Genomic DNA, 23847 nt, shown 5'->3' with positions numbered 1-23847 from the left:
CTTCAGCTTTATTTTTTTCCCTGAGGCGCGCGACGCGGGCTCTGCGGGGCGGAGCACCTTCCGGATCCAGCTGCGTCAGGCGCTCGCGGCGGGCAGCCCTGAGAAGGCCCCCGTCTCCTTCACGTGGAGCTGCTAGTGCGGATCGCGGCCCGGGAGACCGACGCGATGAAACCCAGGACTGTCCGCTTCGTGGATAACAAGCTCAAGCACCGCGTCATGCAGGTGTGTACCGCGCGGGACTTGGCCTGGCGGCGGGCGTGCGGGCCGCTGCGGTGCCTGCCCGGCCAGGCCTCCGTGGGGGCCCCTCGGGTGGCTCGGGCCCGGCTCTCTCAGCCCCGTCTGGGCTGGCGTGCTCTCGGTGATCTCTGGGGCGCACCCTGGGACGCCGGCCCGGGTCCCGGCTCCGGAATGCCGTAGAAAGGCGTTGAGTGGGAGTCAGCTCGTGCGAGGCCTTTGCCTGGGGGCTTGAGGGAGTGGAGATAAACCCTTTATTTCCCACTCTTCAGGAGTTTGAGTCAGATTAGGAAGTCCGGATGTAGGGAAAGACGGCGAGAGATCGTCTGTCTGCTAGGACGGTGGCCACGTCCCCAGCAGTGTAGAGGAGAGGTTGAAGGAAGGAGTTAGGGATGCTCTGCTAGGATGCTTCTGCGTCCTGGGGGGAAGCTGCGGAGCCAGCCCCTGCTGCGCTTCAGGATGCTGAAGCGGGAAGCTGGACCTGGGACTTGAACTGCTGCTACTCCCGAGGTAGGCTGCTGGTGTCCTCCATGGGGTCCTCACCCTCTGGGCCACAAGGGTGCCCCCGGTTAGGGCCTTCACTCACTGACGAGCCATGTATGGCCTTGACCTTGGAGCCGTCAGTCAGCCTTACAAGGAGGGAGAGGTTTTTTTTAGTATTTTTCTCTTGTGCCTCACCTGCCACTTTTCCACTTTCTCATCTTGGGTCAGCCCTTTCCCACTAACCTCTAAATTGGAAGTGCCCGAGTCCTCCGTCCATTGGCCTCTCTCTCGCTCTCCGTCCCTGCTTCCTAGGTGATTTCATGCACGTACATGTGTGGACACATATAACACTCTTCAGTTTGTACCAACAGACCAGATGTTGTTGGGAATTCAGGGTTGATGTATGCAGCCGCCAAGATAAGAGTTAACGTTGTCTCTTGTTTGTCTGAGCTGTCTCCAATTTCACACTTCCTGAGCTAAGCTTTTTTGCTCCTTTGCCTCCAAGACTTGTCCTTTCTTAATGTCCTGTGTGTGGTCACTATTCAGCCAATTGGTAAGGCAATCATATTGTAATCATTTTGCTTCCTTATTCTCACTTGCTGTGTCCACCCCACTGACCACCTTGTTGGCTCTACTTTAGGAACACTCTTCTCGGGGCCAGTGTTGTGGCTTAGTGGGTAGTGGGAAAAGCCACTTGGGACCTGGCTTTATCTCCTGGCTCGTGGCCTGGGGAAAACAAGGAAAGGGGGCCCCTGTACTTGGGCCCATGCCACCAACCTGGGAGACCAGAGGACCCTCCTCGCTTGTGCTTTGGCCTGGCCCCGGGCTGGTTGTTGGTGGACATATTTGAGGAGTGAAACAGAGGACCTCTCCTCTCTCTGTCTCTCCCTCTCTGTAACTCTTTTTTTTTTCTTTTGTTAAATTCACTGATTTTTTTTTAAAGATTTATTTATTGGAACGTCAGATATACAGAGAGGAAGAGGCAGAAAGTAAGATCTTCATCTGCTGATTCATTCCCCAAGTGGCCCCAATGGCTGGAGCTTTGGGTCACCTTATCTGCTTTCCCAGGCAGATCTTTTTTTTAAAGATTTACTTATTTTTATTACAGTCAGATATACAGAGAAGAGGAGAGACAGAGAGGAAGATCTTCCGTCCGATGATTCACTCCCCAAGTGAGCTGCAACGGCCAGTGCTTTGCCGATCCGAAGCCAGAAACCTGGAACCTCTTCCGGGTCTCCCACGCGGGTACAGGGTCCCAAGGCTTTGGGCCATCCTCAACTGTGTTCCCAGTCCACAAGCAGGGAGCTGGATGAAAAGCAGGGCCGCTGGGATTAGAACTGGCGTCCACATGGGATCCCGGCGCGTTCAAGGTGAGGACTTTAGCCGCTAGGCAATGCCACTGGGCCCAAAATAAATAAATCTTAAAAAAAAAAGATTGATTAAAAAAAAGATCCTGTGTGAAGGGTTGGTAAGCAAGTGTGTTTCACAGAGGTTCCCAGAGTTTTTGTTCACTCAGCCCTAATTTTCTCCATGAATTGTTTTTTTTTCTTTTTTTAAAGATTTATTTATTTTATTTTATTACAGAGTCAGATATACAGAGAGGAGGAGAGACAGGGAGGAAGATCTTCCGTTTGATGATTCACTCCCCAAGTGAGCCCCAACGGGCCCAGGAACCTCCTCCAGGTCTCCCACGCGGGTGCAGGGTCCCAATGCATTGGGCCGTCCTCAACTGCTTTTCCAGGCCACAAGCAGGGAGCTGGATGGGAAGTGGAGCTGCCGGGATTAGAACCGGCGCCCGTATGGGATCCCAGTGCGTTGAAGGCGAGGACTTTAGCCGCTAGGCCACGCTGCTGGGCCCATGAATTGTTTTTTTTTCGTTGATAGTATCCCTAGGCCTAAAGAAGTATCGAATAGATTTCCTTGTTAAGTAGTTAGGAGTAAGCTCCTTTGTAAGTAGTTGGTCCAAATAATGTAGTAGTTGTTTCTAAAGTAATATACATAACTCTAATGAAAATGAATCTTTTTTCTATCTCATGTTAAGGAGTGATCACACATTGCTGGAGGGGTTTATATACCTGTTGGGCACTACATCAATCCTCAGCTGCTGGAATCAGATTGCCACTCTGGTTTTTTGCTCCACACTGATTTTTTGCATGGAATTTCCTTTATTACAGCAGTCTCTGAAAAGATATGACAATGAAAAGGTGATTTAATGTGGAGACTGAATCACTTTAAGCAGTGTCTGACGCATGTCAGATGTCAGTGTGTTCCCTTGGTCAGAATGTACCACGGTGCATTGGTGATTTTCTTCCTGTGTTATGGATGTTTCAAAACTACAATGAAGGAACCCTCACTATCTTAGAGATACTCTTGCTGATATTATTATTGTGTTTTAAGATAATTAATAGTGGGCCTAGCACAATAGCATAGTGGTTAAAGTCCTCGCCTTGAATGCGCCAGAATCTCATATGGGTGCCGGTTCTAATCCCGCTGGCTCCACTTCCCATCCAGTTCCCTCCCTGTGACCTGGGAGGGCAGTTGAGGACGGTCCAAAGCCTTGGGACCCTGCACCTGTGTGGGAGACCCAGAAGAGCTCCTGGTTCCTGGTTTCGGATCGGGTCAGCTCTGGCCATTGTGGCCACTTGGGGACTAAACCATCAGATGGGAGATCTTCCTCTCTGTCTCTCCTCTATATATCAGACTTTCCAATAAAAATAAATAAACCTTAAAAAAAAAGAGATAATTAATAGTGTTTACTACATTCTCTGATTACAGACCTGAGTTGTTTGGTGTTTTTATTTATGTTTCTGGTATGCTTTATTAATGAAGAGTTTACTTTGTTGTACTTTATTAGAGCAGAATATGCTTGAATGGTTTTGTCTCTTGTATTGTTGATTAAAGCCACTAAGCCTGAGATACTAAATATATGTCACATTTCCTGTTTTAGTACCTCACCAGTAACAGATGTGGCAAATATGTGGACACCGAAGTCTTAGCGTCTGACCTGCAAAGAATGTACAGGTAAAGAACGGTGGTTTCAAAATCTCCACTTTTGTTTTTCCTACAGTTTGTTTTTAGATGTTTCTTGTGGCCTGTGCTGTGGTGCAGCCAGTGAAGATGCTGCCTTGAGTGCATCCCATATGGTCTCCTTTTCCAAATGTAGCTGCACCACTTCTGATTTAGCTCCCTGCTAATGCTCCTGGGAAAGAAGTACAAGATGGCCCATCTGCTTATGTCCCTGCACCCACTTGGAAGAGCCGGGAGAAGCTCCTGGCCATTGTGACATTTGGGAATTGAGCCAGTAGATGGAAGATTCTCTCTCTCTAAATATGCCTGTCAAATAAAGTAAAATAAAATCTTCTCAAAATGATTTTTCTTATTTATTTGAAGACAGACGTTTATATATGATGCAGGGGTGGTACAGAGAGATCTTCCATCTTCTGGCCCACTCCCTAAATGGCTACGGTGGCCGGAGCTGGGACAGGCCAACACTAGGAGCCTGAGTTCAGTCTGGGTCTCCGTATGCTGCCCTCCCAGGCACTGGGATCTGGATCAGAAGCAGAGCAGCCAACACTCTCGCGCTCATTTGGGATGCCAGCCTTAGCTGTAGTATAGTCCATTGTCAAAATTCTGACAACTCCCCTACCATTTTTAAAATTTCCATGCTGCTTGAAAGTTCAGTTGTTATCAATAACTGCTGCCTTTAGTTCACCAGTTTGTAAGCTTGGGACTCAATTGAAATATATTTTACAAGCACCTTTTCTATATAATGAACTGTCCTTTTTACCAGGAAGAATGTGTACTTGATTTTTAAGTACCTCACTGTCTGGTCAGGAAATAAGCACGCTATTACATGATTTCCTTTCCTGCTTCCCTAAATAGTTCATGCATTGGGGCTGAAGTTATGGTACAGTAGATTAGGCACGACCTACAATGCAGGCACTCTGTATAGGAGCCCTGCTTCACTTCTGATCCCGATCCCTGTCAGTGCACCTTTGCAGGTAGCAGCAGATGACTGAGTACTTGGGCCCTTACACCCTCTATGGAAGACCCTGATGGAATTCTGGCTTCTTGGCTCCAAGTTGGCTCAGCTGTAGTCAGTGTGGCCATTTGGGGGGTGAACCAGCAGATAAAAGATTTAATTCTTTCTCCTCCTTTCTCAGTAACTCTACTTTTCAAACAAAGTTTTTAAAAGAAAGAGAAAAGGTAAAGATATACTCTTTTTTTTTTTTTTTTAAGGTTTATTTATTTTTATTGGAGAGTCAGACTTAGGGAAAGGAGACAGACAGAAATATCTTCGTTCTCTGGTTCACTCCCCAAGTAGCTGCAGTGGCTGGAGCTGAGCCAGCATGAAGCCAGGAGCTTTTTCCAGGTCTCCCACAAGGGTACAGGCTCCTAAGGCTTTGGGCCTCTTCTACTGCTTTCCCAGGCTACAAGCAGGGAGCTGGATGGGCAGTGGAGCAGCTGCGATACTAACTGGTGCCGATATGGAATCCCAGAGCATGTAAGACGAGTAGTTTAGCCACGAGGCTACCATGCTTGGCCCAAAGATCTAATTTTGATTAACATGAGTAGATTGCACCAGAAAACACTTTCCGTTCATTTGGGTGGCTAGGCAGCAGCAGCGTCAGTTTCTTAGAATATTTCTTTCCTTGGCCTGAAGATGGCTTTCTTTTTTGTCTTTGCGTGTTGTTTCTGTGTGCATATAGTAGTTTAATATCTTCCTGTAAGCACACCGGTCATACTGGCCTAGAGCCCTCCCTACAAGGTCATTCCAGCTCCTATGAAAATCAGATCCGGAGGAGTTGGAGGTGAGAAGCAATACCGGGTCTCCTAACTGCCCCAGTACCAAGGGGTGGAATGGCTACCCAGTATCAACCAGGGACCCTGAGATGGCGCACGTTCTGAGGATTCTGCCCAAGTCGTTTGGCTAGCTTTGAAATGCTGTGTATCTCACCAGTCCAAAGGTGAGGAACCCCTTTCAATGTCCATTGAGTGACACGGTCGAACTTGGAGTCTTCATTTGTCCAGATATTTGCTGTCATTGTTTGGCTGGGGTAGTTGACCAATTTGTTCTGTCCTCCTTCCGCTGTAATCGTACCAGATGTCCTCTGCAGGTACCAGTGAGCTGCCGTATCTTCTGGGTCAGCTTTCCACTGCTCTGTCTTTTCCTCTGAGGAGGCCCAGCTCTGACACATGAACTCCATGGTCAGACCACCAATTCTGTATGTGAGACTCCAGGCCCACGAGTGCCTCCACCCGTGCCATTGCCAAACCCCAGCAAGCCCAGATGTCAGATCTCTACAAGCGCGCCCATGGGTGCCCAGGGGGCTTCCCCCAGTGCCATTGTTGTGCTGGGTTGCCTGACCAAGGCCCCATAAGACCTCCGTCCCTAGGAATTATGGACCTGGCACCCACCGGGCAGACAGGTGCGTGGACCAGGTCCCTGTGCCCACCTGTGCAGCAGATAGATGCTTCACCTGAACTGAAGGAGGTATAGTTCAATCCATTGCATCTCTGTCCTTTGGCTAACCCATGTCCTCCAACATGCAGTTACATTCATTCTATTCCTGCCCCAAAGTGGTCACTCATTTGAGCAGCAACTGTGAGCCCCAGATCTCGTCTCATGTCACGTGTGGGTGAGACCCAAGATGTGAAGCTGTGGCAGGTTTCCTGTACTGTTGTGAACCTGTGGAACCAGATACCAGGCTGTGTACTTCCCAAATACGGTAGTGGAGGAGGTGTGGATATATGTTCCTGTTCCAAGAGGGAGGATTTGGGAAGAACATGGGATCCCAGGGACATGCACATTCATAACCTAGCAGAGAAAACGCCAGTAGAGATTGAGGACATGAGAATCATCATGTTTTTTTTTTTCCCCTGGAAGATTTATTTTATTTTTATTGCAAAGTCAAATATATATAGAGAGGAGGAGAGACAGAGAGGAAGATCTTCCATCCGATGATTCACTCCCCAAGTGACCACAGTGGCCAGAGCTAAACTGATCCAAAGCTAGGAGCCAGGAGCTCTTCGGGTCTCCTATGCAGGTGCAGGGTCCCAAGGTGTTGGACTGTCCTCAACTGCTTTCCCAGGCTACAAGCAGGGAGCTGGATGGGCAGTGGGGCAGCCAGGATACGAACCAGTGCGCTTATGAGATCCTGGCCCATGCATGGCGAGGACTTCAGCCACTAGGGTATTGTACCAGGGTTCTGTCTGACAGTTTGTTGTTACTCCCCGTTTGTTGCCTGCCTTCTGCTTAGATGATTAGATCTGTGTCATTGGTGATCTCTTTGGCAGGTTCTGGTCTAGCCCCACTTTTAATATTGTCTTCAGAACATGCTTTCTCAATTTTGCATTTTGGACAAGCTGAGAATTTTGCAGGTTTTCAAGTTCTGTTTCCTTTTTGTGTATCATTTCTTCCTTGAACTTAGTCCTGTCCTGTTTTACTTTAAATGTCAAGGAGAAACCAGGACCCACTCTGATATATTTTGCTGAGAAGTCTTCCTCAGCTAATGTCCAGATTCTTCACTTGCAAGGTCTGTTTTCCATGAGAGTGTAAGATTTTGACCAAGTCCTCTGCCACCTCCAGTCCAGTTGGCACTAATGTGTCTCTGGCTTCTCTCTGAGCCCTCACTAGGAGCCTTTTGTAGATGTGGATCTATAAGACAAGCAGCTGTTTCTCCAACTCATCTTGCCTTTCCTGAGCCCTCAGCAGTCACCTTCGAATGTTCGAATTACTTTTTTGTTCTTTAAAGATTTATTTATTTTTATTGGAAAGTCAGATAATATACAGAGAAGAGGAGAGTCAGGAAAATTTTCTGTCCATTGATCCACTCACGGGTGGCTGCAACAGCCAGAGCTGCGCCAATCTTAAGTCAGGAGCCTGGAGCCTCTTCTGGGTCTCCCACATGGGTGCAGAGTCCCAAGGCTTTGGGCCGTTCTCAACTGCTTTCCCAGGCCACAAGCAGGGAGGTGGATGGGACGTGGGGAGGTTGGGATTAGAACCGGCGCCCATATGGGATCTGGGTGAGTACAAGGTGAGGACTTCTGCCGCTAGGGCACGTAGCCAGACCCTCAGTGTTCGTATTTCTATCAACTGTTATTTGTAGCAGTTTTCTTATTTTATGTTTTTAAAGGGTAGAGAAACACTGAGAGCTTTTGCTTCTTGTTTCAGTCACCAAATGGCAGGTAGGGCTGAGTGAGCCAGGCTGGTGCTAGGAGACTAGTACTCAGTCTGCTCTCCCATGTTGCAACAGGGACTCCACTGCTGAAGGGGTCTGGTTTTCTTGCTCAGGATGTGCACTTAACCATCCCGTGTATATACAGTAGGAACCTGATTTGGACAGAACCAGGACCAGAGCTGGGCCAGACTGAAGCCAAGAGCCAGGAATTCCATCCTGGTCTTGCGCTCGAGGGCAGGGCAGGGCCCATCTTCTGCTTTCTCAGGCACATTAGCAGAAAGTTTGATGGAAGTGGATCAGCTGGATCTCAAAGCAGTATGGGATTCCAGCATATCATGCAGTGGCTGTACACTGTGCTACAATGTTGACTTCTAGGCACCTGTTTTCACAGAGAAACTCATGTTTATAATTTGTTTTCCGTTGATTCTGCCACCAAAAATTTCAATAGGCTTGAGAAAATGAGAAAAATTAGAGAAAACATGATAGTTTGAACTCAGATATTTTATTTGAGAATAGATTTTTGCCTTAGCACGAGTCAGGATCCCATATGGGCTCAGGTTCTAATCCCAGCAACGCTGTCCCACTTCCAATCCTGCTTCCTGCCTGTGGCCTGGGAAAGCAGTTGAGGACAGTCCAGTCCAAATCCTTGGGACCCTGCACCTGCATTGGAGACCTGGAAGAGGTTCCTGGCTCCTGGCTTCGGATCAGCGCAGCTCCAGCCGCTGTGGCCACTTGGGGAGAGAATCAGCGGATGGAAGTTGTTCCTCTCCTGTCTCTCCTCTTTGCACATATGACTTTGCAATAAAAATAAATAAATCTTTAAAAAAAAACAGGCTTTTTTCCCTACGTGAGTACAATAGCCATAATGCAGTGTTCATGATGTTCAAAGTGAACTTAATAGAAAACTATTTTTATTACTCTTTTCAGTATAGACTATGGGCGAAGAAAAAGAAATGCTTTTAGGATTCAGGTGGAAAAAGGTGAGTCTTCAATTTCCAAAGTTTATTTTTCAGTCAAGTTATAATGTGGATTGTTTTAGTTCATGGTATTTTTCTTTTTGCTTTCAGCTTTTAACGTGATTGGCAATGAAATGGAATTTAAACATCTGACAGAATCAGAAGATGAGCACAGAGCAAAAAGAGCAAGACGGGATGAGGAGGATAATGAGTAAGTGTTATAGGCTGGGATTTTCTCACTGCAACTCACTGCTAATCACATTCTATTTATTTTTTAATGATTTATTTTTTATTGGAAAGTCAGATTTACAGAGAAAAGGACCTTCTGTCTGCTGGTTCACTCCCCAAGTGGCTGCAACAGAGCTGAGCTAATCTGAAGCCAGAAGCCTCTTCTGGATCTCCTAGGCAGGTGCAGGATCCTGGGGTTTTGGCCCATCCTTGGCTACTTTCCCAGGCCACAACCAGGGAGCTGGAAGGGATTTGGAGTAGCCGAGACGCGAACCAGTACCCTGGTGGAATCCCAAGTGCATACAAAGCGAGGATTTAGCCACTAGGATACGCGTCAGTTCACTGCATTTTCTTTTCTTTAATTTTGATGATACATAGCTGAGAATGATGCACGCCTCCTCGTCCTCTGATTAGAGTGGGACCGGTTGAGGAGTAAGGGAAAGTGGACAAGGCCATTGTTTGCAGATTTTTATTGTTTTTGCATCTAGGGTCCTAAATCTTTTTTTTTTTCTTTTAAATTTTTATCGGAAAGTCAGATATACAGAGAGAGGAGAGAGACGAAGATCTTGCATCTGATGATTCACTCCCCAAGCAGCCGCAATGGCTGGAGCTGTGCCGATTCAAAGCCAGGATCCAGGAGCCTGTTCTGGTTTCCCATACAGGTGCAGGGTCCTAAGGCTTTGGGCCGTCCTCGACTACTTTCCCAGGTCACAAGCAGGGAGCTGGATGGGAAGCCAGGCAGTTGGGATTAGAACCGGCGCCCATATGGGATCTTGGTGTGTGCAAGGCGACGACTTTATCTCCTGGGCTACTGCGTGGGCCCTAATCGCTTTTACATTCCTGTCTGTAACACTGTTTCAGGCTCTCTTTGTCAGCAAGTCCCATCCTAATAGTTTTGATCTTGTTTCTTCACAGCTTTCATTTGCCATATTCAATGCTTCCTGTTTACCAGAGATCAGAATCTTCCTTTCTTGGGTGTTTGCAGCTAGTGTTGATTTCCTTTCAAAATCTCCCCTGTGCTTTCAACAGCCATATGAAATGCTAATTGCCTTTATTAGATCCTGTTAGACCCACAGTTTGGTGTTTCCTTAGATTCTAAACCATATATGCCTATTTTAATCCTTGCTGTATGCTGGATGGCATTGCAGTTATTTGTATGTTTCCATTACCATTAGAATTGTGTCATTTTTATTTTTCTGTTTTAATATAACTTCACTTCTGTGAAAAGATACAAATTAATATTGTTATTTTAAGAAATAATACTATACCCTCAATACGCTGTGTTAACCGGTAATGAGGAGGGAGTGCAGGGAAATCTTTCAAGACCATAAAAAGAGGGCCCGGCAGCGTGGCCTAGCGGCTAAAAGTCCTCGCCTTGAACGCCCTGGGATCCCATATGGGCGCCGGTTCTAATCCCGACAGCTCCACTTCCCATCCAGCTCCCTGCTTGTGGCCTGGGAAAGCAGTTGAGGACGGCCCAATGCATTGGGACCCTGCACCCACGTGGGAGACCTGGAAGAGGTTCCTGGTTCCCGGCTTAGGATCGGCGCGCACCGGCCGTTGCGGCTCACTTGGGGAGTGAAACATCGGATGGAAGATCTTCCTCTCTGTCTCTCCTCCTCTCTGTATATCCGGCTTTCCAATAATAATAAAATCTTTAAAAAAAAAAAAAAAGACCATAAAAAGAGTGAGAGGAAAAAAAAAGGACAATATGGCTTATCAAGGTCAAATCTGGTAATTCATAGACAACAGACTCAAAGCTGCACTAAACAACAATAAAACTACTATACCAATGCATGAGGGGGGAATCGGGTGCGATCCTGACAACCTCTTAACAGGAGGTCATGTGCGTGGAGCAGGGGGGCACTCCAGAGTGGAGCAGGTGGTAAGGAGGAAGCTTGGATCCCAACCACGAAGACTCCCAGATCTTCAACACAAACTACTAATACGAGCAACAAGGACTATACCCCAACTGCCAAGGAGGCCACAGGGAATTGGATGCCCTCGGAGGCTGAGTACTCTGAGGTCACCCACCCCCAACCGAAGCTTCCGCAGGGGATGGAAGAAGTCCAAACACCACCGCACAGAAACCAACGTCATCGGAAAGACAACCAGAAGCGGTCAGCAGACACAGAAGAACAATTAATGTCCTTCGGGACCAGGGAGGAGAGCTTTCTCTGGTCTGAGCCTGGCTCCACCTCTGGACCCCCGCCCTCCCTCGCAGTGACCATCGGGATCGCTTCGAAAACCCCTCACAGCAAACAAACAATCATACAAACAACAGAAAGTAGAGCTTGAAATCTGACAGGAAAGAGCTGGCGTGGATTGGCTCATGCCTCGCTGGGTGAGACACAAAGATTAGTCACTCCTCACCATGGTGTTGAGGATTTTCCTGCACACCCCCCCACAAGAAAAAAAAAAATGTTCTGCACATTAAATGTCGACAAATATCTTGTTAGAGTTACAAGCCAGTCTAGATTATCCCAAAATCTGCCAAGATCAACAAAATTATACTTCAACAGAACAAATGGCTAAATACTAAAATGAAATAGATATGAGACAGCTGAATGGTACCCTATAGCCTTTTCAAGGTATATAGCAGCCGGTCCGGTCCTGTATATAAACTAAAATTGAGATGTCAATGAGCTAATCATAGGTTGTGGTTAGGACTTGTTTTTTGTTAAAAAAAAAAAAAAAAAAAAAAAGAAATAATAGTGAAATGGGGATAACAGTGCAGAGAGTTGAACTGTTGCTTGGGATTCCCACGTTGCATATCTAAGTGTTTTTTTTAAAGTTCTGGCTGTTGTTTGCTCTCCAGGTTCCTTGTAATGCCCTTGGGAGGCAGCAGGTGGTGCTCCTAGCCATCCTGTGGGAGAACTGATAGAGTTCCTATTCCTAACTCTTGGCTCAGGCCTGGTGTTGTGGTCTTTTGGGGAGTGAACCAGTGTGTGGAAGAGCTCTCTGCCGCTTTTTTTTTTTTTTTTAAGATTTTTATTGTTATCGGAAAGCCGAATATACAGAGAGGAGGAGAGACAGAGAGGAAGATCTTCCGTCCGATGTTTCACTCCCCAAGTGAGCCGCAACGGGCCGGTGTGCGCTGATCCGGTGCCGGGAACCTGGAACCTCTTCCAGGTCTCCCACATGGGTGCAGGGTCCCAAAGCCTTGGGCTGTCCTTGACTGCTTTCCCAGGCCACAAGCAGGGAGCTGGATGGGAAGTGGAGCTGCCGGGATTAGAACCGGCGCCCATATGGAATCCCGGGGCTTTCAAGGCGAGGACTTTAGCCGCTAGGCCACGGCGCCAGGCCCTCTGCCGCTTTTTCAACTAGGTTAAGATAACTGAATAAACATAATTATAAGGAAGAAGCAGTACTGAAGTTTTTGTTAATGTGGTTATTGAGGTATAATTGATATGACAAACCATATATTTGTAAAATGTGTGCCAACTGTCACCATGGGCAAGATGCTCAGCATTTCCACTAACCCAGTGGTTTCCTGTGCCTGGGCCCTCATTTCTTTTGTTTGTTTGTTTGTTTGTTTTTAATTTTATTTTTGATGGTGTTAACATAGTTGAGCAGGGTGAGAGGGGTCAAGGATCAGGGGAAGTGGGAATTGTTTGCAAGTTTTCTTTTTCTTCTGCATTTGGGAAGGGGAGGATGCAGTGGGAGAGAGCACGCCCAACCTCCCCAGTATCCAATGTCATCCAGGGTCTCCACCTCCCCAGTATCCAATGTCATCCAGGGTCTCCACCTCCCCAGTATCCAATGTCATCCAGGGTCTCCACCTCCCCAGTATCCAATGTCATCCAGGGCCCCCACCTTCCCAGTATCCAATGTCATCCAGGGTCCCCACCTCCCCAGTATCCAATGTCATCCAGGGTCTCCACCTCCCCAGTATCCAATGTCATCCAGGGTCTCCACCTCCCCAGTATCCAATGTCATCCAGGGCCCCCACCTCCCCAGTATCCAATGTCATCCAGGGTCCCCACCTCCCCAGTATCCAATGTCATCCAGGGGCCCCACCTCCCCAGTATCCAGTGTCAAACAGGGTCCCCACCTCCCCAGTATCCAATGTCATCCAGGGTCCCCACCTCCCCAGTATCCAATGTCATCCAAGGTCCCCACCTCTCCAGTATCCAATGTCATCCAGGGTCCCCACCTCCCCAGTATCCAATGTCATCCAAGGTCCCCACCTCCCCAGTATCCAATGTCATCCAGGGTCCCTACCTCCCCAGTATCCAATGTCATCCAGGGCCCTACTGACAAGCGTGTTCTAAGGGTTCTACTCAAGTGCTTTCCATAGTTTGGAGATGCTGTTGATATCACCACTGAAAGGATGAGGAAATCCTTCCAACATCAATTGGCCGACGTAGTCCATCCAGCTCAGAGTCTCCATTTTCCCTGTCAAGTTTCCCTGGGGTAGTTGATCAATTTGTCCTGCCTGCCTTTCTCTGCGAACCAGTCAGTATGTTGTCCAGCCCAATCCTGCCCACCAGACACTCAGCCTTCATGTACACCAGGAGGAGCTGAAGTCAGTCAGAATGACCCCCAGTAATCTCCAGTGGATTGGCCTCCTAGCTCTGTTTCCTGTGCCTGCCATCATGTGCAGTGGACTGGTCTGGTCCATCCAAAATCCCATGCGCATCATTGGGCATTGTAGCCTAACTCAACCCAACCAACTCCACCCTTTAGCCCACACTTGGGCCAGTTGGTTCCACCGCTTATTCAGCCATGTCAGCTCCAGTTCTGGTACTGTTGCTCACAAATGGAAGTTGCAGCCCATCAGAGAGGTGCCCATAGCCCCCACAGTTGACCCACTCCCTGCTCCGGATCCTGCATGCTCCAGGTAGTTTTGCAGTCTGGCTCGACAGGATTTACCCACCAATCCCAGTGGTATATACCAGTGTATACCAGTGGTTCTTTTTTTTTTTTTTTTTTTTTTTTTCAAATTACAAAGTCAGATATACAGAGAGGAGGAGGAGAGATAGAGAGGAAGATCTTCTGTTTGATGATTCATTTCTCAAGTGAGCACAACGGCCTGTGCTGTGCTGCTCCGAAGCCAGGAGCCAGGAGCTTCCTCCAGGTATCTCACGCGGGTGCAGGGTCCCAAGGCTTTGGGCTGTCCTCAGCTGTCTGCTTTCCCAGGCTACAAGCAGGGAGCTCGATGGGAAGTGGAGCTTCCGGGATTAGAACCGGCGCCCATATGGGATCCCGCTAGGCCATCGTGCCGGGCCCTACCAGTGGTTCTTCTTACTGATGAGTTTTGTAGCCATGCCACATTGTTGCAGATAGACATAAATTTTTTGTTCTATAATTAATAAAGCTTCTGTTAATGTTTATAGAGTGCTCTTGGCACATAAATGAGAAATGAAAAATACTTTGGACAAAGATGGATACATGATTAATTAACTTTAGAAGAAATTGCCAAATAAATTTCCCCAAATTGACTAAGTGCTTGTTACCTTTTTACATTTGTTTATTTTTGTTTTTTTCCAGATTTATTTGTTTTTATCAGAAACATTTTTTTTTTAAAGATTTGTTTTATTTTTATGGGAAACTCAGATGTAGAGAGCAGGAGAGACAGAGAAAAAGATCTTCCGTCCACTGATTCACTCCCAAAGTGGCCACATCAGCTGAAACTGTGCTGATCTGAAGTCAGGAGCCTGAAGCCTCTTCCAGATCTTCCACATGGGTGCAGGGTCCCAAGGCTTTGGGCTGTCCTTGACTGATTTCCCAGGCCACAAGCAGGGAGCTAGATGGGAAGTGGAGCTGCTGGGATTAGAACCAGCACCCATATGGGGTCCCGGTGCGTGCAAGGCAAGGACTCTAGCCATTAGGCTGTCGTGCAGGGTCCATAATTTTATTTGTATAAGGTAAAAAAATGGTCTTACCCACTTTCCTGTAGCCCTTGACCCTTTGTGCCCTAATCAACTATGTAAAGATTATCAAAATAAAGTAACAATTTAAAAAGAGAACCAGTGCCCATATAAGGTCTGGTGCATACAAGGTGAAAACTTTAGCCTCTAGGCTCTCATGCCATGCCCAACATTCTTTTTCATTTGTTCTGATATGCTTAGAAAGTCCTTTTTTCTTATTTATTTTAACATTTGTAGCGTTTAGAGGGATGCATAGCAATGTGGGTCTCCCATTAGGGTGGAGAGGGTTCAGGTATGGAGGAACGTGGGACAAATGTTTCAGGTTTGGTTTTTTTGCAGTGTCTTCAGTAATGAAAGGGGAAGAGCCCACCCGTTGCTGTCAAACTACATCAGCACCCAGGCATGGTGGCTGGTCATGCAACAGATCATGGCTCAACCGTCCTTTGATGATGGCTTATAAACCTTGGTGTGGGGAAGAGTTTTCTGAGACTGTTGCTTGGGAGGTTTTGATAGTTCTGAGACGATGTTGGTTCTCTTGCACCATGGTTGAGACAATCTGTCTGAGACCTGTTGTCTGACTGCACCCACGCTATTGGATTCACAGACTCAGTAACATGTTGCAAGGTGTACAGCTTGTTTTGTTTACCTCCTCTGATGATGCAGTTGGCATTCTCTACTGGCCTGGAGGACATGGCTGTCATGTCTCCCGTGTGCATCTGGGCATGCTGTCCACCACACAGGCATCAGCAACTGAGGAGGCCCAGTTTTTACTTGGAACTGCTTGCAGTTGGACACTACTTTTCAGTCACAATAGGCTCACATTACATTCTCTTTTTTGTTGTTGTTGTTGTTGTTGTAAGATTTATTTATTTTTATTACAAAGTCAGATATACACAGAGGAGGAGAGACAAAGAGGAAGATCCTCCATCCGATGATTCACTCCCCAAGTGAGTGCAACGGCCGGTGCTGCACCGATATGAAGCCAGGAGCCAGAAACTTCCTTCCGGGTCTCCCACATGGGTGCAGGATCCCAAGTCCCTGGGCTGTACTTGACTGCCTTCCCAGGCCACAAGCAGGGAGCTGGATGGGAAGTGGAGCTGCTGGGATTAGAACCGGCATCCATATGGGATCCCAGGTGTGTTCAAGGCAAGAACTTTAGCCGCTAGGCCACGCTGCCCCGCCCTCACATTACATTCTCAAACTATAGTTATCAAAATTTATGCTTCCTGGGCCCGGCGGCGTGGCCTAGCAGCTAAAGTCCTCACCTTGAAAGCCCCGGGATCCTGTGTGGGCGCCGGTTCTAATCCTGGCAGCTCCACTTCTCATCCAGCTCCCTGCTTGTGGCCTGGGAAAGCAGTCGAGGACAGCCCAATGCATTGGGACCCTGCACCCATGTCGGAGACCCGGAAGAGGTTCCAGGTTCCCGGCTTTGGATCGGCGCGCACCGGCCCGTTGCGGCTCACTTGGCGAGTGAATCATTGGACGGAAGATCTTCCTCTCTGTCTCTCCTCTCTGTATATCTGGCTGTAATAAAAATGAATAAATCTTTAAAAAAAAATTTATGCTTCCTTTGGACATAGATTCTTTGCTCCTTAATTCCTCTTTCGTAGATTTTGGGAAGTTGCACTTGATAGCATGACTTGGTCATTTTAAGTTTTCTACATTTGTTCCGTTAAGTGCCTAATCATAGGTGCTCCTGCAGTGGGCCAGAAGGGCTGATCCTCCACTTACTAGCACTGGCACTCGATATTAGCACTGGTTCTACTACCAGATGCTCTACTCTTAATCCAGCTTCCTGCTTATGGCCTGAGAACGCAGCAGATCATGGCTCAAATGCTTGGACCCCTTTACCTATGTGGGAGACTCAGATCAGGCTCCTGGCTCCTGGCTTTGAGTCACCTCATTTTTGGCCATTGCAGCCATTTAGAGAGTAAACCAGGAGATGGTTAGCTCAGAACTTCCTCTCAGTCTCTCCTTCTCTTTTTAAATCTAACTTTCTAATAAAAATAAACAGATCTTTAAAAAGTGCCTGTACTTGTATATAAAAATATTTCAAAATGAAATTATTAAGTCTGATGGAAACTTATATTTCACTTTCATTTATTGCTAGTACAATAGAAAGTAGTCATGACTTAATAAGCATCACCATGTTCTCAGAATTTGGTAGATGTTTTTCACTTAATCTTCAAGTAATTGTAAGATATACATTGTTTATTTTTTTTATTATATATATATTTTTTATTAATTATTTTGCATTATGTGACAGTTTCATAGGCTCTGGGAATCCCCCCACCCTTCCACCTTGATGCAGTATTACAGTTCAAATTCAATCAAAATTCTTTCCTTGCAAACATATACCAAGCATAGAGTCCAGCTACTTATTGTCCAGATGGGTTGAATAGTTTCTTGGGGAGACCATTTCTGGTCTGAAGTTAGAGCTGGTAGAATGTCATCCCAGTCAATTAAGAGTCCCAATATAACATCAACAGTAATTTGCAATATTATGGAATTGACATGGTTTTGAGTAACCAGTATGTTAAAAAAAAAAAAAAAAAAAAGCAAGTCCTAACCACAACCTATGATTAGCTCATTGACATTTCAATTTTAGTTTATATACAGGACCGGCTGCTATATACCTTAAAATGGCTATAAGGTACCATTCAGCTGTCTCGTGTGTATTTCATTTTAGTATTTAGCCATTTGTTGTGTTGATGTATAAATTTGCTGATCTTGGCAGATTTTAGGATAATCTGGACTGGCTTGTAACTCTAACAAGATATTTGTCGACATTTAAGGTGCAGAACATTTTTATTTTTTTTTCTTGTGGGGGGGTGTGCAGGAAAATCCTCAACACCATGGTGAGGAGTAACTAATCTTTGTGTCCCACCCAGCGAGGCATGAGCCAATCCACGCCAGCTCTTTCCTGTCAGGTTCCAAGCTCTACTTTCTGTTGTTTATTTATTTTAGGTTTTTTTTAGTTTGGATATACGTTGTTTATTGTGTTCACTGTATAGAAAATAAAGCTGATCCCTAGCAATATAAAATACGAAATCTTTAAAACATTGACTGGGTATGACTATGCACAGATGTTTAGAAATATATTTGGGATGAAAATGCACTCTGTTGTATTTACATTTTTTCCAATGTTTTCCCCTCTCTTCGCTGAGGTATACTGAAAGCTATTCTGATGATGATTCAGATACGGAGGATTATGCAGACCCGCAGGTAAGAGATCAGATTATGCTAACTCATTTTTAAATGTTACGATTCACGTTTAGGAAAATGTCAGTAAGAAATAGAATAAGAGACATTGGGCATGTTAATAAGTATTTCCTGCATACAGTATTGATGATGGATTTATTGTCCTTTTAGTGTTTGTGTTGGTGTTGATTATACAGGAATAACAGGAAATAGAGAAAGCCAGAATCAGAGCAGACCGGAGTGCTAAGGGGCCTTCATGTAGAAAAGGATATAGCAGGCATCTTGCAAAGGTTAATTGGAAATATGTATTATGAAACAACTGAGCAGAATTTCAAAAAATTTATTATAAAGACAGAGATATCTTCCTTCTACTGCCTTGGAGGGCCTCAGAAGCAGAGGCTACGGTCCGGTGCAACAGCGTAGCAGTTAAAGTCCACGCCTTGAATACACAAGGATCCCATATGGGCACCGGTTCTAATCCAGGCAACCCTGCTTCCCATCCAGCTCCCTGTCTGTGGTCTGGGAAAGCAGTGGAGGACGGCCCAAAGCCTTGGGACCCTGCACCTACGTGGGAGACCCAGAACAAGCTCCTGGCTTTGGATTGGCTCAGCTCCAGCCATTGCAGTCACTTGGGGAGTGAACCATCATATGGAAGGTCTTCTTCTCTGTCTTTCCTCCTCTCTGGTTATCTGCCTTTCCAATAAAAATAAATAAACCTTAAAAAAAAAAAAAACAAAAACAGGGGGCTCAGCGGCGTGGCCTAGCGGCTAAAGTCCTCGCCTTGAAAGCCCCGGGATCCCATATGGGCGCCGGTTCTAATCCCGGCAGCTCCACTTCCCATCCAGCTCCCTGCTTGTGGCCTGGGAAAGCAGTCGAGGACGGCCCAATGCATTGGGACCCTGCACCCGTGTGGGAGACCCGGAAGAGGTTCCAGGTTCCTGGCTTCGGATCAGTGCGCAGCACCGGCCCGTTGCGGCTCACTTGGGGAGTAAATCATTGGACGGAAGATCTTCCTCTCTGTTTCTCCTCCTCTCTGTATATCTGGCTGTAATAAAAATGAATAAATCTTTAAAAAAAAAAAAAAAAACAACAGGCAAACACACAACGAAGTACCTGGATCCCTGCCATTCATATGGGAGACTCCAACAGAGTTCTGAGTTTCTCACTTCCGTGTGTTTGAGGACCATCCATTGCAGCCACTGGCAAGTACGTCAGTGGATGGAAGATACCCCACACAGACATTCTTTTAAATAAAATGAATATATTAAAAAAAAAAAAAAGCAGAGAATAAGTCAAGCTAAAACTGGGATCCAAAAATTTGATCAGTTGTGCCAGGCAGGAGCCAGGTGCTTCATCTGGGTCTCACATACGGGTGGTAGGAGTCAAACACTGGTTTTCAGGCGATTAGCAAGGAGCTGGCTTAGCCATAAGGGATGCAGGCCGTGGCTCTACTCCCTGTACCACCATGCCAGCCCCTTGGTTTGGATTTAAATTGATGCAGTGATAGTGCTTTTATGAACAGATAATTTTCATGCTATTTTTTTTTAAAGACATGCTTATTCAGTTTTATTTAGTCATGAATTGTAAGTTGCCTCAACGTAGTTATGACAGGTGCTATCTTTTTGAATAGTACATATGGATGTGAACAACTGTTTCTATAACAGTCCTCATTGTAGTTCTCTTTCTGTTAAAACCAAAAGTTCTTAAAAGAATAAATATGAAAGTTGAGGATAATATTATTCATGGTGCTAAATTATTTAAGATTACCATTGTCATACTCTTAGGTTTTGTATTAAAATACCCTCATTTTTATTTTCAAAATTCATTTATTTGTATTAGAAAGTTGGATTTACAGAGAGAGGAGAGAGACAGAGAGCTGAGCAGATCTGAAACCAGGAGCCAGAGCTGCTTCCAGGTCTCCCACGCAAGTGTAGGGTCCCAAGGATTTGGGCCATCCTCTACTGCTGTCCCAGCTCACAGCAGGGAGCTGGATGGGAAGTAGAACAGCCAGGATTCAAACCAGCACCCCTGTGGGATAGTACATGTGCTCAATGCGAGCATCTGGTGATTGTGAGCGATTGCGTACAAAAGTTGTGGGCAGCAGGACATATACAGTATACAGTTGTAAGTGATGGAACTGTTGTAACTTCCTACTGAATCGTGTTCCAATCATGTTTCCCCCAGTCAGCAAATCACATGAACAGTTCCCTGCTCTCTTTGTATCGGAAAGGAAATCCTGGTTCTGGTTCAAGCGTTCGTGAAGTGGAGCAGCGAGAAAGAACTGCCTCAACACCACGCATCACTTCCAAAGGAGACTCCATTCCTTTGAAGATTCCAGCCCAAGAGTCTGCGGGAAGATGGTTTAATGGCAAAATCCAAGGTGGAAAGAAAGAGCGTTTTTTCTTGGATGTTTCAAATAAGAAAACTATTCGTAAGAAGCCCTTATCTGAGATACAGGTATTTCTTCTGCAGGGCAGCATTAATAGCCCTGTGTAGTTTAGTGCGTTACCACCTTTTCGTTGAGTAGGCTGTGAAGCAGATGGCTGCTCTTTGTGAGACACGCAGTCTGCCACCATCATTTTCACCCTTGACCAGGGCTATCTGCTTTCATCCTGGTGTGGTACAGTCGGTGTTCACTCTTGTTCTACTTCACTCCGCACAGACATGTCCTCTACAAGTTCGGTCACGTGGCTGGCAGTCTTCTCCAAGTACCTTTCAGTGGCTTCATTTGGTTTCATGTCTGAAGTTCTTGCAGTGGCCCTTTGTGACTGGCCTCTTACGTCCGTCTCCCACACCACTCCTTTCCCACTTTCTGTCCTCCTTGGGCCTCTTCTGTTTCTGATGCTCACCCAACATTCTTTGCTTGGGGCGTGAGGACTCGGACTTTTAAGTCTGGAATGCTTCTTCAGTTTCCTGTGGCTCACTGCAAAACTTTCTTACATCCCTTTCCTCAAAGATCAGATAATTGGATATTCTATGTTTTAACTCGGTATTTTTTGAAGAGCTTAGTGTGTAGTTGTTTACTTGGACTATTTTTTTTAAGGTTATTCTCTATTTCCTCCTGCTATCATGTACATTCTAGGTGAACCAGGACTTCAGGTTTTATGAAAATGTGATCCTGACTAAAATTTGTATAATGCTTAGATAGTCTGTTACTTGAATGAGTGATGTCTATGGAACTTCCTAAGATAAACTTACTAGACAGAAGAAGCGCTCTGGCAGTTTACATGTGTGTATGTATGTATGTGTTTGCTGCTTTCCAGAGCTAGTAGCAGCAGAAAGCTGAAACTAGCAGCTAGAGTCAAGAGTCTAACCCAGGTGTCCTGATGAGGCACATGCGCATCCAGCAGAATCCTAGCCATTAGAGCAAAGGCTTGATAGGGGGAAAGCAAGTTTGCCATTCCTCCTGGGTCACAGTGGGTTGAGAATTCAGTGTCCAGTGTGATGCATGCTGGAACATATGGCTATCAAGCATTTGAAACGTTACTAGGGCAACCAAGGGGCGAAGTTTTTCATAAATAGAAATTTCAAATCTAGTATTTCAGGTTTTTGAAAATTCCTAAGTATGTGTAGAAACATACTTTGTCAGCCATAAATTCTAAAAAATTCAGTACGTTGTAAAGAAAATGTGACTTACAAATTGACACGTGCCTTAAAACAATGTTTGCATTAGGCTTTGAAGACTCGTGAAAAAGCAGAATATAAACATCTCAGTAATTTTTGTTTACTTGCTGTATGTTGATAATCTTTTAGATATACTGAGATAAATAGTATAAACTACGGAATGAATTCACATTTTTTTGTTTAAACTTTGATTATTAAAATATATGAAAAAGGGCCCGGCGCGATAGTGTAGTGGCTAAAGTCCTCGCTTTGAATGCACCATGATTCCATATGGGCGCCAGCTCTAATCCTGGCGGCCCTGCTTCCCATCCAGCTCCCTGCTTGTGGCCTGGGAAAGCAGTTGAGGATGGCCCAAAGCCTTGGAACCCTGCACCTGCGTGGGAGACCTGGAGGAAGATTTCCTGACTCCTGGCTTTGGATCAGCTCAGCTCCAGCCGTTGTGGTCACTTGGGGAGTGAATCATCGGACGGAAGATCTTCCTCTCTCTCTCTCCTCCTCTCTGTATATGCGCCTTTCAATTTATATATATGTGTGTGTTTGTAAAAAATACATTAGTTGAAATTATTTCTATTTCTCTGAGACACCACTGGCCTAATTCATCTCTGAGTAGCAAACCCTTTGTTATGGCAGAACCTTTAGCCTTTGTGTATCAATGGCTCTTTCTGCTAGAGCCATCATCTGCTGAGAACATTGATTACCATTGGCTAGAACTTTGCTGATATGGTAAATTAATTTTTATGGCTGTGGTCACATTTACTTAATGAATGATGAAGTTTCAGATAAACAGTAGCGCAACATGATGTCAGCTGTTATGACTTACTGAGAAATTAAAAGATGAGCATTAGTGGTCTAAATTTAAAGCCTCGGGCCTGGAGCGGTTGCCTAGTGGCTAAAGTCATTGCCTTACATGCTCAGGATCCAATATGGGCACCAGTTCGTGTCTCGGCTGTTCCATTTGTCTTCTTGCTTCCCGCGTGTGGAAGCCTTGGGAACTTGCATCCGCATGGGAGACCTGGGAGAAGTTTCTGGCTTTGGATTAACTCAGCTCTGGCCGTTGTGCTATTTGGGGAGTGAACCAGCGGATGAAAGCTGTTTCTCTTCTCTCCCTCACTCTGTAACTCTGCCTGTTCAATAAAAATAGACACATCTTAAAAAAAATGACAGCCTCAAAACAAAAATCACATGCGAGGTAGCCTATGGTGGCCTATATTACAGGAACAAGGACAGTGTTCTAGGAATTTGAGGCAGAGACTAAATGTAACTGGAAGAATTTGAAAGTTCAAAATGTTAGGAATTTTTTTTGTAAAGATTTATTTATTTTATTACAAAGTCAGATATACAGAGAGGAGGAGAGACAGAGGAGAAGAACTTCCGTCTGATGATTCACTCCCCAAGTGAGCCACAATGGCTGGTACGTGCCGACTCGAAGCCGGGAAGCAGGAACCTCTTCCAGGTCTCCCACACGGGTGCAGTGTCTCAATGCATTGGGCCGTCCTCGACTGCTTTCCCAGGCCACAAGCAGGGAGCTGGATGGGAAGTGGAGCTGCCGGGATTAGAACCGGCGCCCATATTGGATCCCGGGGCATTCAAGGTGAGGACCTTAGCCGCTAGGCCACGGCGCCGGGCCCAAAATGTTAGGAATTTTTAAAAAATGATTTGTTAGCTTTTATTGGAAAGTTAGCTTTATGGAGAGCGGAGGCAGTGAGTAAGATCTTCCATTCGCTGGTTCACTCCCAAGTGGTCACAACTACAGGATTTGAGCTGATCCCAAGCAAGGAGCTTCTTCTAGGTCTCCCACGTGCATGTAGAGTCGGAAGACTTTTGGCTGTCCTCTACTGCTTTCCCAGGCTACAAGCAGGAAGCTGGATGGGAAGTGGAGCAGCTGGGACACAAACCAGTGTCCATTTGGAATCCCAGCGCATATAAGGCGAGAATTTAGCCAGTGAGCCATCATATCATGCCTGGTCCAAATGTTAGGAGTGATACTGAGCTTTAAGTTTGGAGAAAAGGGCACTACCAGCAGACAGTGTATTTGAGCAACGACATTAAGAATGGTGAACAGAAGTG

General features: G+C 46.0%; 1 protein-coding gene across 1 annotated transcript in view; it reads left to right on the top strand.

Moving 5' to 3' along the window:
- The window catches only part of NVL (nuclear VCP like), a 70429-nt gene continuing 46582 nt past the window's right edge, over positions 1-23847 (top strand). Inside the window, exons 1-6 of the mRNA XM_058669225.1 lie at positions 1-222; positions 3665-3738; positions 8826-8878; positions 8966-9065; positions 18123-18180; positions 20341-20613. Coding sequence (XP_058525208.1) covers positions 166-222; positions 3665-3738; positions 8826-8878; positions 8966-9065; positions 18123-18180; positions 20341-20613 — 615 coding nt within the window. The 5' untranslated portion in view covers positions 1-165. The remainder of the gene's footprint in view (positions 223-3664; positions 3739-8825; positions 8879-8965; positions 9066-18122; positions 18181-20340; positions 20614-23847) is intronic.

The sequence above is a fragment of the Ochotona princeps genome, chromosome 10, assembly GCF_030435755.1.
Source record: "Ochotona princeps isolate mOchPri1 chromosome 10, mOchPri1.hap1, whole genome shotgun sequence".
In the NCBI taxonomy this organism is placed as follows: Eukaryota; Metazoa; Chordata; class Mammalia; order Lagomorpha; family Ochotonidae; genus Ochotona; species Ochotona princeps.
Note: the sequence above shows the minus strand (reverse complement) of the source record. Positions and strands in the feature narration are given on the sequence as shown.